The sequence below is a fragment of the Chenopodium quinoa genome, unplaced genomic scaffold (genome assembly GCF_001683475.1).
Source record: "Chenopodium quinoa cultivar QQ74 unplaced genomic scaffold, ASM168347v1, whole genome shotgun sequence".
NCBI lineage: Eukaryota > Viridiplantae > Streptophyta > Magnoliopsida > Caryophyllales > Amaranthaceae > Chenopodium > Chenopodium quinoa.
Window position 1 is genome coordinate 1,156,081 of NW_018744693.1, and position 13,801 is coordinate 1,169,881.

General features: G+C 33.5%; 2 protein-coding genes across 4 annotated transcripts; both read left to right on the plus strand.

Annotated features, from left to right (window-relative positions):
• Positions 1 to 2,508: 2,508 nt before the first annotated feature.
• On the plus strand, positions 2,509 to 7,232 carry LOC110702482 (transcription factor MYB3R-5-like). 3 transcript variants are annotated; one of them, XM_021880196.1, is made up of 9 exons: positions 2,509 to 2,684; positions 3,071 to 3,201; positions 3,506 to 3,560; positions 3,730 to 3,787; positions 4,084 to 4,178; positions 4,302 to 4,405; positions 4,978 to 5,106; positions 5,234 to 6,255; positions 6,828 to 7,232. In XM_021880196.1, exons 2-8 carry the CDS (start codon positions 3,071 to 3,073, stop codon positions 6,240 to 6,242), a joined length of 1,581 nt encoding a protein of 526 aa, XP_021735888.1. In that variant the 5' UTR covers positions 2,509 to 2,684; the 3' UTR covers positions 6,243 to 6,255; positions 6,828 to 7,232. The 3 variants fall into 3 exon arrangements, with proteins under 3 accessions (XP_021735888.1, XP_021735889.1, XP_021735887.1); XM_021880197.1 differs by lacking the exons at positions 2,509 to 2,684; positions 3,071 to 3,201 and having other exon boundaries at positions 3,228 to 3,560; positions 5,234 to 5,427; positions 5,554 to 6,255; XM_021880195.1 differs by lacking the exons at positions 2,509 to 2,684; positions 3,071 to 3,201 and having other exon boundaries at positions 3,228 to 3,560.
• A 1,138-nt stretch (positions 7,233 to 8,370) lies between these two features.
• On the plus strand, positions 8,371 to 11,177 carry LOC110702484 (galactoside 2-alpha-L-fucosyltransferase-like). Its single transcript, XM_021880198.1, has 2 exons — positions 8,371 to 9,223; positions 9,552 to 11,177. Exons 1-2 carry the CDS (start codon positions 8,971 to 8,973, stop codon positions 11,012 to 11,014), a joined length of 1,716 nt encoding a protein of 571 aa, XP_021735890.1. The 5' UTR covers positions 8,371 to 8,970; the 3' UTR covers positions 11,015 to 11,177.
• The last annotated feature ends 2,624 nt before the right edge of the window (positions 11,178 to 13,801 follow it).

Genomic DNA, 13,801 nt, shown 5'->3' on the forward strand with positions numbered 1-13,801 from the left:
GCATGGCTCAAATACTCTTTATCCTAAAACTTAAGTTACCATTCCCTAAAAAAAAAAAAAAAAAAAAACTTAAGTTACCATTTGCGGATAGAGGAGATTGAGACCTATCATACACAAACTCTTAGGCCCTGTTCGAAAAAATTAACGGTTGCAGATAGCTTATAGCGGTCGAATAATGGGTAGGTTAAGAGTAATGAGTGACTGTCAATCAATTAGCAGTGGGTAAAGATTAACTATTAAAGAACAAACTTTTAAATAAATCGGATGTACAATAAAATATTGTTCATTAGTTTTAAAGTTACCCTAATTATGAATAAAAGTTACCCTCACATAAATAAAAGTTAAAAGTTACTCAAAAAATTGTAAAAGGTAAAAGTGACCCTAAATTTGATAAAATAACCCCGATGTACAGTAAAATACTGTACACCGGATGTATACAAAAGTTACTCTTTAGTAAAAGCAGTTGTTGAAATAGTGATATGTACAATAAAAATATACATAAATATTGTTTATGTAATAATCAATGACAAATGCTACTTGCTAATTTTGAAACACTATTTTTTTTTTTAACGTTTGAGAAAAGCTACTCAAATGTTATCTCACTACTAACCGCTACCTAAACTTCTATTGATGACAAACACTTTTTTTTTTCCTAATTGTTTTAACCACTAACAACTACCTAAACCGCACGCTACTGCCAAACAAGACCTTTATCTAACTACTAGGTCAAGATATCATTAGTCTCTAAAGATAGCATAGAAACATAGTAAATAAAAAAAAACCGCCACATCTAATATGCGTAACAACTTTTCCTTGCTGAAAAAGGTACAAACTCTACTTGTCACTGTACACGTAAAATAATTAAGCCGGTCGAGTTGAATTCAATTACTAGTTAGTTGTCACATTATTTTCAGCTCATATGAAAATATCCATAAAATAAAATGAGTAAGATAATATGTAAAATTTTAATTCTAATTGTGCATATTGTTCGATTCAATGTGCAGTTTATTTCTAATTCAATTTTGAGATGCTTATGTTTTTTTTTTTTAGTATAATACGAAGTATACATATTTTTATAACCCCACTAGTTATATTTGGATTAAGGATTCTCTTACCTTTTTCCCCCACTCTTATAATGTCTAGCCCACTAACTCGGATCAAAAGAAGTGTGAGAGGCTTCAACCTAGTACGGTTCTTCTCCTTACCAACCAAAAAATAATAATAAAAAAAAATAACAAAAATAAATGTACATATTTTGATATCTACCCAAGAAAAAAAAGTTAGAGATTGAAATTATGCACATAAATTGATAACTTGATTCAAATAATAATCCTTTTTCCCTTTTTCCATTTTTCCCCCTTTAAGAATTATTTTATACAGAGTATAATCCTGAGGCTATGTTCAATTCAAGAGATTTTTATATTTGATCAAAGTTTTACTTTATTTGTACATTAAGGGTCTGTTTCAATTTACTGAAAACAACTGAACTAAATAGAGTTGAAATGAATTGTTTATGAAAGAAGGAAATTAGATAATGAGTTGAATTAAACTGAATTGATTGGAGCTGAACTAAACTGAAATTAAGCTGAACAGAACATGACCTAAGTCATTAGATAAAAAGTTGTTAAATAAAATGTCATTAAGTCAAATTATTCTATGCCCCAAACATGATATTTTCATAACATATATTACGAGATTAAAGATAAATAACGATAAATAATTGGTTTATTTCTTAAATAAGCAAATATCAATTTAAATGAGTTGAATTGTTTCTTAAATAAGCGAATACTACGTATTAGCTTAAATGAGTGATATTGAATATATAAATACTTCCTCAATCCATTTTTTTTGAGAGCCACAACTCACAAGTGCGGGTGTGAAAATCGATCCCAAGGTTTCCTAGAATCGGAAGGGAAAGTTTAATTAGTTGAGCTATACCTCACTCAATCATTTGACATATGTCACAATAGACATAGAAGTTTGACTATTATTATTAGTGATTGATATGCGAGGCAAAATATAGTCAAGTAAGATTTTGTTAGATTCGTTTTCTGCTATGTATTTTCAAAATTGCAATTTTTTTTTTTTCTAAATTCTTACTAATTAAGAATAAAAAATTTGTAATGATTGAAATTAAACATTAACAAAAGAAAAAGCTAAAAACCAAACAATTGCAAATAAAATTGAAGAAAAGTACACTCCAAATGTAGTATTAAAATTTTCTAATGTTTCTATAACTAGTTTTCGAGTAAGGTCTATTTTTCGAGTCAGGTCCATTTTTAACATCTCGTATATATATTTGTACATTGTACTCACTATTGACAAAGAGGCGGATGAGCACCTAGCCCTTGACTATACGTTACCGAGTAGTAGAAAGGTGTGGACTGTGGAGTAGTAACTTCTAACGTAAGCTTTCGTTATTAGAGACTAGAGAGAGTACCAAAAAAAAAAAGGGCAAAGCATTTAAAAGAGACCCCAAATTGAACTTCCTCAATTCAACACTTCCCGTTAAAACTCCATCTTCTCTCTCCTCTTCCCTATTTTTTCTCTCTCATATTTTTTCCCGCTACTTCATTCTACCCAAAAACTAAACCCTAATTCCCAAAAAACAAAAAAAAGTTCAATCTTTTTTTTTCTCTAATTTGATTCTCTAGCTAGCGGTTACGAATTCTCAGAAATCTGAGGTTAGTTCTTTCCAAAATTAATTTATTGTGGAATTATTAATTTATATGATTATGGAAATATTCGTAATTTTGTCAACTGGTAACGGATGAATTTTGTGTCGGTTTTATTATTGATGAGCTTGTGTTATTAAATTCAATTTATACGTTGATTGTTTATTTTTGCATTTAATAGTGATTTTTGACTGAAGTTTTTGATTAATATCTACTGAAGAAACAGAGTTTGTGATTATGATGATTTCAGTGAACCTGAATTTTTTGGAATCTGTATGTTTTCGTTGTATTCTTTCAAAATTTGGTGCAGATTTATGCTTATCATTGTGATTTTTGTATGATTTGATCAATAAGACGAACTAGTAGTTGTAATAATTATTTTTGGGATGATGAAGATGATTGAGGTGAAGAATGAGGATGATGAGTGGAATTTAGGTTCTCCTGATGGTGTTACGATTGCTTCGAATTCGTCGATGTCGTGTAGCAGTTGTGAAAATGCTACCCCGAGATCTACACCATTGCACGGGTATGCATTTTTCTTAATTTCAAAATTTTAACTTTCATATTCTAGACGATCTACTCGTCAAACCATTTTTCGTATTCCTTTGACGCCATTTATGTGATTAATTACGTTCGCGGCACAGTGTGTGTATGGGGAGAGTGAGGATCGAGTTTTTGTGTAACTTGGTTGTATGCATAACTATTTATAAATGTAACAATGTTCATACTTTAGTTTGTCTGTTTGAGGAGGTGTTTTTGTTCTTTAGTGTTGAAACAGGCATTCAAATTATGGTAGAGGCTGATCCACTAATGTTGTTTGTGTTGATTAGAAGGACAAGTGGTCCGACAAGACGGTCATCGAAGGGTGGGTGGACAGAGGAAGAGGTGAGTGGTAGCTCTTAGATCCTCCATATTTTGATTATCATGCTTTAAATTGGGACACTAGTTTAGTGTTTAATCAGATGTGTATGTGTAGTGGTGTAGTGTAGTGTAGTGTATGACTAGATTAAATCAATGTGTTTGCCTTATATTGGCTTGCTGATCTTGAAAACAGGACAATCTTCTCACGGCTGCTGTAAAGAAACACAATGGGAAGAATTGGAAAAAAATAGGCGAGTACAAACCTTTATACATAGTAGTTTCATTTGTTTTTATAGTACTCCGAACTATTGAAGGATTTAGTGTTAATTGTTGTAAGCAACTTTTGTTCAGCTGAAATATGATAGACCTTGATGGCATTGCAATCAGTTTGAATTTAGCTGTTTAACATAAAATGGTTAAATGCTTGATCAAGGAATTTATGTGAGTTGAATTTTTTACATGGTCAATATGTACTTTAATTGTATCTAGTGAAGTTTTGTAGTTGCTTATAAGCTGTTTATTGACTATGTCTTTGAATTTCCTACAGCTGAGCATTTTTCGGGAAGGACGGATGTGCAATGCCTACATCGGTGGCAAAAAGTTCTTAATCCTGAACTGGTTAAAGGACCCTGGACAAAGGAGGTGAATTTAACAATTTAAGCTCTTTCTCACTGGAAGTGGCTTCTAAAGACTCGATATTGTGCTTGCTGATATTTCTGATGCCTATGAATATTGTGTTTGATTAACTTATCTATCATCTTTTAGGAGGATGATTGTATCATGGAGATGGTTCAGATGCATGGTTGCAAGAGCTGGTCTGTCATTGCAAAGAGGTTGCCTGGTCGGATAGGCAAGCAATGTCGAGAGAGGTAAATATTTCTCTAGTGCATTATATCCCTGATCCTGACATGCAAAAATGTATGAATATTGTGAGAAAGGATATGGTGAAATATTTTTCTGATCATTACCTTCTGACACATTTTGCCTATAATGATTTTCTTTGTTCTACTTTTATCAGTTAGACAGCTAAATGTTTATAATGGGAAATTGATTGTGCATTATAATTTGCTTGTTTGGGATAAAAGGTTTGGATGGTCAAAAGAGGGATCATCTGGCATTGCTTAGTAATCCCACTACTAATGCTAAATGTTGAGGCAAAGGTTCTAAAATGTACCATATACTAGTAGTACTTATTTAAAAATGATGAAAATTGAAAAGGGAAATCTCTGTATTTCTATTATGATAGGCAATAAAAGATTATCATTTTTTCTGGTTGAATGTAAATTATATATGTAGCTATTATGATCTCTCTCTCTCTGTTTCTGCATTTCTGCTCACTAAAAGCAAATAAGAATACAAGGCAACTAATTGGAGGCAAAAGTTTTGTTTTGTTTAATTTTGGTTTTTCTTTTCCTCCCCCTCATTTTTGGTTCTCATGTAGGTGGCACAACCATCTTGACCCTGCGATAAAGAAAGATGCCTGGACAGAGGAGGAAGAATCACTTCTTACTTACTATCACCAGAGATATGGCAACAAGTGGGCAGAAATAGCAAGATTTCTTCCAGGAAGGTATTTGTATTTAAATTGGCAATCTTACCATGACTAAATGCTGACATGATACAGATTGTTTACTGTTTAGGTGCAGTCAATTTTCAGCAATAATTATGTTTTGACTTCTTGTGTCGGAAACATGCAGGACGGACAATGCCATAAAAAATCACTGGAATAGCTCTTTAAAAAAGAAGTTGGATGCAAGATCGCCTCATGGTTTTACCCAGAGCATAAACACGACTACATTCGAAGCAAACTGTTATGAGGGAAAGTTAGACCTCTGCAGAGTCAAAGCTGCAGCAAATGTTTATGAAGATAGCTGCACAGCAACAATCTATGGTACTGAAACTTGCTCTACTGAATTAGCCCTTGGAAATACTCCTGGAAATTCTTACCGTTCAGAAATTAGACTAAACCGACCAAGCAGGATGTTGTTTGATGAACAAGATGCTCCTCTTGGTGCAGATCTTCAGCTATCTAGTACAGCTACTGCAGGTTCTCGCTTGAATTTTCCTTCAACAAACTATAAGGCTACACCCTTAACTATGTTAGCACTGGAGTCTCCCAAAAGGCCAAGAAGTGGTAGCAAAACTGTTGATCAGGTGTTCAGGAGTTTAGACAAGCCTTTCTTGAGTTTAGGAATGTCTGATTTCAGTGGGGATGATGCTCAGGGCAAGAAGAAAAACAGAATTAATGGTATATCTACAGATTCTGAAGGTACAAGTTACGGAAATCTGTGCTATGAGCCTCCTGGGTTAAGAATTTCAGAGACTGGCCAGTTATATGGAGTCAATTATGTAGAGAACAATGATGCTCAAACTAACAGTCCATTATATCTTTCTACACCACCTAGTCATGTATATACCCCTACAAGTACTGGCAGTCCAGAATCTATATTGAGGAATTCTGCTATGAGCTTTAGCATGCCTTCTATAATAAGAAAGAAAAGTTCAAGTAAATTGAGAAATTCCGCTGAGAAAGGGATGGGGATGCAAGATTTCAGGAAGGCTGAAACTTCAGCAGCTCATAAGCCTGTTGAGAGATGCCTTGAACTTTCATTTGACTTGGAAGCAGATGTTGGTGCAGTGAAACGTGGCGCTTCTGTTGCAACTCCAGGTGAAGTTGTTGGCTTGAAGACAATGTCAATATCTTGATATTACCCTATTGGTAACTTCTAATCTGTTGATGCCCCTCTCCTCTGAATTGACCTGTTTTCTTAATAGCATCATACAATTTTTTGTTTTTTGTTCCTCTGAAGCCTTATGCAGTGATATTCAATATTCATAGGTTATGATATGTGTATGATCTATGAGCTTGTAGGTTGTTTCTTCTTCTTTTTATTCTTTCGTCGTTAACATTCCTGGCCTTATCCCTAACCCGGCATCACATTGTGTAGGTGTATGACAGCTTTCAGAAAAGGGACACATTCTAAATTTTCTTTTATATAAGCCATAGATAATTATATCTTGGGATTGCCCTACTTACAGGCTCAAAATCTGTCTTTTTGGTTTTGTGGTATTTGTCTGCCTGCACGGTAGTGTCAGTTTAAATCTTATCTGATTCAATGATGCTGATAACATGATTTCTTGGAAATACAACAATGACATTGCTATAGGCTTGCTAATTAACGCTTATCTATTTTGTTGCCTGCTTAAGGACACTTCTTCAGAAAGTCTTGCTTTACTTTAACTTGTATTTGCTGTTACGACATACTAATAATATGAGCTGTGTACTTGCAGACTCTGAAGCTGTTCTTTGTGTGGCTGTTGGGCAGTCCAGCAACTTGGACGAGAAGGGTGGGAGTGAGATAAGACTCGACCTAAATAGGTGAAAAGAAAGGCATGTTTTAAACTTTGGCCTTTACAATAAAGGGAAATGTAAATTTTTTAGAATTGGTAGTTCCTTAGATAACAAAATTTTGGAAAGCATTCATAAAAATTGTACATAATATCTTCTAATAAAATTGGTTGTACTGAAGGAAGAAGTTGGAAACCATGCTTGATTGCTTGGCGGCTTGGCGCCAGTATCTTGGCAATAAGTTGTTTTGTAACCTGTTTAGTTTACCTGTGAGACAATCTTTGAAGAAATAAAAAAACGAGATCACTTACTCATTGAGTAATTGATGTTATCTGTTGTTTTATGGACACACTTTCTCATTAACTCTTTGAGAGAAAGCATTAAGAAAAAGTGTTATGTTATGGTCACATGAATGTACATGGCTTATTATAGTCGATCTATTCATTGCTTCCTGTCCCAACCTGTCAAGTACGACTTGTTACGGTTACTAAAATACAATTTTGATCATCGATATATTTATTTATGTAATATGAAGTATTATAAACAAAAAAAAAATTAATATTTTAAAAAAGTGATCAAGACAAAAATAACATCACACTAGACTATTTTTTCCCTGTGCTTTGTTATAAATGTTATTCCCTCCGTTTTTAAGAAACTTGCTTCATTTCTCCATTTGCGGAGTGTTAGAAGAAGAAATTGGAGAAAGTATTCGTAATAAAATATGAAGATATTGGGGTAGGTGAAAGAATGAAAATTTGTAAAAAAACAAATGTAGGAAAAAGAATTGGAGAGAATATGAAATTAATAAAACATGATTTATGTTGGGTCCAATATTTAAAAACGGAGGTAATACCAAAATGTATTGTTGATTTTGTTATAATTAAAACTCGTACAACAATTATGTTGAGACAGAGGGTAGTTTATCAAGGTACATGAGTAACAGTAACATGACGTGCAAATTGTTGACGTGAATCATGTTGTTTTAATTCTTTCAAATCCCTCAATAGATAGTTATTCTGTTAATCTGTTTCCTTTTTTCTGGCAGGATGTACTGTATTACTTTTGATAAGTTGTACTCTGTAATTTTTACGGAGTAAAACATTATTCTACATGTAATAAATACATACGTAGTATGTTGGTTAGTGGAGTATACTTTTGTTAGGCCTAGAAGTAAGGTTAAGCAAAATTGTCGTTTAATTAAGCCATATAATTGGTTTATTTAGTTTCGTCTCTTTTTGGTGAAAACGTAGCTTTTTTACATCATCTCCTTAACTTCAATTATACCCTTTTGAAATCGATTTTGTGTCTTAATCATTTGGCTAATCATTATCGTTATTACATTATTTATGCTTTTATAATTTTGGGGGTTGAAGGTTTTGTTCCATAAAACTAGCAGTACTAGTAATTGTTGTATACTTGTATGTTATAATCGTACTCGTAGCTGTATGTTACTTGTTAGGTTATATGTTACTTGTTATGGAGTACTCCGTATATGTTAGAGGTTAATCGTCAAATTAGTTATCTAAACAATTACCGTTCAGTAAAATTAAAAGTTAGATTAATAAAATATTAAATCGATCTAATCCGTATTTTTTTTACTTCCAAACTTGTTCTTTCTGAATTTTAGAGTTTAAATAGAAAGACGCGTCAGTTAAAGATTTTCATAAATATACAAATAACAAGCTTTTAAGCTGTATACTGTTCTTACTGTCCAGAAAATAACAGCAGCTTGATGTTACTACAACTAGTCTACAACTCCATTTATAGGCCATTTCACTGAAATTCCAGTAAAAAAAAAAAAAAAAAGAAATTCCTGCCTGTTAATTGAAGTGCAAGAAAACCCATCTTTTTGTTTACTTAAAGCACCCATTTTGCATGTGAGCTGCTGAATTAGTACACTAAATTTAGCTAAGACAGCTTCAGATCACACCCTTTTATGACTCTTATGCATATATATTAACCCAATTCTAGTAACTTAAAGTAGCAGGTTTACATCATTATTTCTAGTACTTAACTTATTTATTGATTGATCGCGTAATTTTGATTGTTGAGGATGTTTTGGCTCATTATTTGGTTTTAACAAAAATGAGAACACTGCACATCTCTCAAACTATGCAACTCGTTGAACGATTTACTGAGAGGGTCACTGAAGGATGGAAGTATTCAAGAGTCACTTTGATCTTGATTGTTTGTCTCATAAGTCTGCCTGTTTTCCTGATCTTGTTCAAAGACTCGAAACCTCTTGCTGAGCCATTTGATACAACTGAAAAACCTTTGAAGGAGAGCTCAACTAAGCTGTTGGGAGGACTTTCACAGGATGTTACACCATTGGCTGCAGGTAATGGTCTTATAACAGCACATTAGTCTGGATTAACCAATCATGTGCAAAGCTGGTCTTTTCGGTCCGGCCATATACATTGTGCCAGGCCGATTAAAGGTTAACTAACTGAAGATTAGGCCACAACCCGGGCCAGAAAATAGCACCCGAAACCAGCCTGAATGTCAGATTTGATCTTTTCTACACTCAAAAATATTCATATATAGTTCCTTCTAGTTGTGTGCTTGATTTCAATTTGTTATGAAATACGAAGTATGGTTATTACAAATTTTTGGTTATTTGTGTGATTACATGAATTGCTCACAATTTTTCATTGATTTATTCACAGATGGACAGAACAGTTCATCAAATAGTTCTATTCCTAGCAGCAAGCCTGTTATCGAGCAGCACAAACTGGTTGATGAGCTTATAGCTTCAGGATTTGTTAAAGAATCATGCATAAGCAGGTACCAATACTCTTCATACCATAAAAACAAGCCTTATAAACCATCTTCTTATTTGATTTCCAAATTACGGAGCTATGAAGAACTCCATACACGGTGTGGACCGCAATCATTGTCCTACAGAAAAATTATAAGCAAGCTATCAAGAACACAGCACATACATGATACTGAGACCACACCATGCAAGTACTTAGTTTGGACACCTGCAAATGGATTAGGAAATAGAATGGTTAGCATGGCTTCAGCTTTCCTATATTCCCTACTTGAAAATCGAGTTTTCCTAGTTGAGTTTGAGTCTGATATGGATGGCCTCTTTTGTGAACCATTTCCTAATTCAACATGGCTTCTACCCAAAAAATTCCCTCATAAAAACCGTTGGAGTCAACTACCAACCTTTAAAAACAGGGCAAATTCAGGGGAAAGTGGGCTTTCGCCGTCTTTTGTGCACCTTGATATACAACATGGGCATGGTGATCATAACATCCGGCATTTTCATTGCAATGATACTCTTGTCTCCCTACAGAAAATCCCTGTTTTGATCATAATATCAGACCAATATTTCGCGCCTTCATTATTCATGAGTTCATCCTATAAGCAAGAGCTAAATAAAATGTTCCTAGAGAAGGATGCAGTTTTTCACCAATTAGGACACTACCTTTTTAGCCCTTCCAATGAGGCTTGGGGACTAATCACAAGATTTTATGAAGCCTACTTAGCTAAAGCAGATGAGAAAATCGGCCTCCAAATCAGGGTTTTTGATCATCAACACGTTCCATTCCAGAATATAATGTCACAAATTTTATCATGCACCCAATCCCATAACATACTACCCTCATTGGATAACACAAAAAAATCTCTAGAATTTCCATGGCAAAACACAACCTCGAAATCAAAAGCTGTACTAGTAGCATCATTATATCCCGAGTATGCTGAGAGGTTGAGGAGTATGTATTGGACAAGGCCAACGACGAATGGAGATGTGATAGGAGTTTATCAACCAAGCCATGAAGAATACCAAAAATTTGGTGACAACATGCATAACATGAAAGCATTGGCTGAAATATATCTGCTTAGTTTGTGTGATGTGTTAGTGACTAGCCCTCAGTCCACTTTTGGGTATGTTGCCCAAAGTTTAGGGGGGTTAAGACCATGGATCATGGTTAGTTTAGGGAAGAACAAGCACTCGGATCCGCCTTGTAAACAAGGCATTTCTATGGAGCCTTGTTTTCATACTCCTCCACAATATGATTGCAAGGGCAAGACTAGGATTACTAACTTTACCAAACTTTATCCTCATATTAATGCTTGTGATGATTTGTGGTGGGGAGTTAAGTTAGTTGATTTATGATCTTTTGAGCTTCAATAATGTATTTGTAATTAATTCATAATGAATCCTATGACTATTGTATGTTTTTTGAAATGTACGAAAATGATTTTCTTAATTAAAATACAAAGTTATATTTATGCAAAAATATTTTGAATATTAAGACGATAATATTTAGTGTGTATTCTCTATCAATATGTGGTATCTGGCTTCAAAATATTAAGATGAACTAGATAGAAATAAGACATGCATTACGTTGGGCCCTTAGGAGTTCACGGTTCAGCCCAATCTAAAGTCTATATTGAGGGAAATAAAAATGTTGTTTGATCCATCTTTACAATCTAGTCCAATAATGCACAAAATGCCCCACCTTCAGTTGAAACATTCAAAATATAGAAAAAAAAAATCCTAATGTTGGTGGTTTATTTTTTATCTCCGGGTTTTGAATTATCAAAATTTCTTTCTTTGATTCAATTTGATCAAGTTTGGATATGAGAATTACCCTACCTCAAGGTTTAATTTGAATGAATAAGCATACATGTTGCGAGTACAAACAAATTGGTTGAGTACTAATTAGGTGAATTTGAATTTGAGCTAGAACCAAGCTACAATAATTTATTTAAGCTCAATTCGTTTAAGGCTATTGTATTCGTAAATTGAAAGGCTCGTTCACTAAATGAGTTGGTTTCATCGATGAGGTTTGTTGAGATAATATTATATTTATGTAAAGATAATATTTAGGGAATATTGTTAGGATTCCTTAGTTATCTTTATGTAAAGATATGATTTGATATTATTCCTAAATCTAAGATAATTAGGAATATATTGTAGCTTATATATGTACACATTGAGGCATAATGAGAATTTGAGATCTTGAGTTAATTTTGACATGGTATCAAGAGCTAGGTTTGAGAAGCCATAAAATAATTTTTTTTCTTCACAATCAACTAATTGGTGATGGCAAAGGGTGATGATGATGTTCCGCCACCACCACCCCCTCTTGATCTTGAATATCATTTGGGATCGAGTGATCATCCCGGCATTATTATTACCCCAATAAAACTGCGAGGGGCGAATTATGATGAGTGGTCTAAGGTTATGCGTAGAGCGTTGATTGCTAAGTGGAAGTTTGGGTTTGTGGATGGCTCGATCAAGGAGCCTGCTGCCGATTCTTCACAGAGGAAGCACTGGATAGCAGTCAACTCTATGCTTGTTTCATGGATTAGTAATATGTTGGATGATTCGGTGCGTTCAACCATTGGAGACTATGACTATGTGAGTGAATTATGCACTAGTAGAAAAAACGCATTAGGCAGCGGTTCAAACCCGGTCTAAGGCACCGGTTTGAACCGCTGCCTATTTGAGGGGTGCCAAAAACCCCATATTTGGCACCGGTTCAAAACTGGTGCCATAGGGTTTAATAGGCACCGGTTAACCGGTGCCTAATACTGCTCTCCCGCCATTTTTTTTTTTGGGTGGTGGATAGTTTAGGCACCGGTTCCTGCCTAACCGGTGCCTTTTGTATACTTTTTTTTTTCGTTTTTTTTCCATCGTGCAATAATATTTTTTAAAAAAAAACCTGCAATAATAATACCCTGTAATTCCAGCAATTATATTAAATATAATAATTAATAATTTTATTATTATAATAACTAATAATAATATTATTAATTATTATATACAAAAATAATATTAGATACAAGAATTCAATTATATATATATAGATATAAATATTCCCAAACGCAATACAAAAAAAAAAAAATTTGCTTACATATACAAATAATAGTAAGTACACATATATAATGAATAATAAGTTATATATAGTTCAAAAGTTAACATAAATAATTTACAATTACAATGCATGCCATTTACATGTTGAAGGTGATGAAAGACGCCAACATATCACGAACTTCATTAAGCTCCTTGATTGTCAACGGACCATCCTTTTGGACCTTGCAAAACTTGAAATACAAAAACATTATTTTAAAAATAATTAATTAGGCAAAAAATATGTATTTTATCAAATATTACCTATACGACTTCTATATAGCCCATTTACTACATTACTTATCAAATGAACTATTTCTTTCTCATAACATTTCAATATTGGATAGTTGTATGTGTGTAAGCCCTAAAATTGTATAGGAGAGCATTTTATTAAGGTTTATGACGGTTTTTACCCAAAATGGCCCGAATATGGCCTATATGACCTTACTTTTCCCATTTCCTACATTTCTTATTAAATGAACTTTATTTATCTCATAACATGTCAATATTATCTAGTTATAGGTGTATAAGGAAAGAAATCACATCAAAAGAGCATATTAACACAAAATGGCCCTAATATGGCTCATATGACTTCTATTCAACCCATTTTCTACCTTTCTTGTGAAATAGCCTTTTTATTTCTCATAACATGTCATTGTTGGATAATATTAGGTGTCTAAGGCTAGAAATCACATCAATATAGCATTTCAAGAAGTTTAACAACGCATTTTACTCAACATGGCCCAAATAGGGCTTATATGACTTCTATGTAGCCCATTTTCTACATTACTTATCAAATGAACTATTTCTTTCTCATAACATGTCAATGTTGGGTAGTTGTATGTGTGTAAGCCCTAAAATTGTATAGGAGAGAATTTTATTAAGGTTTACGACGCTTTTTACTCAAAATGGCCCGAATATGGCCTATATGACCTTACTTTGCCCATTTCCTAAATTTCTTATTAAATGAACTTTATTTATCTCATAACATGTCAATATTATCTAGTTATATGTGTATAAGGAAAGAAATCACATCAAAAGAGC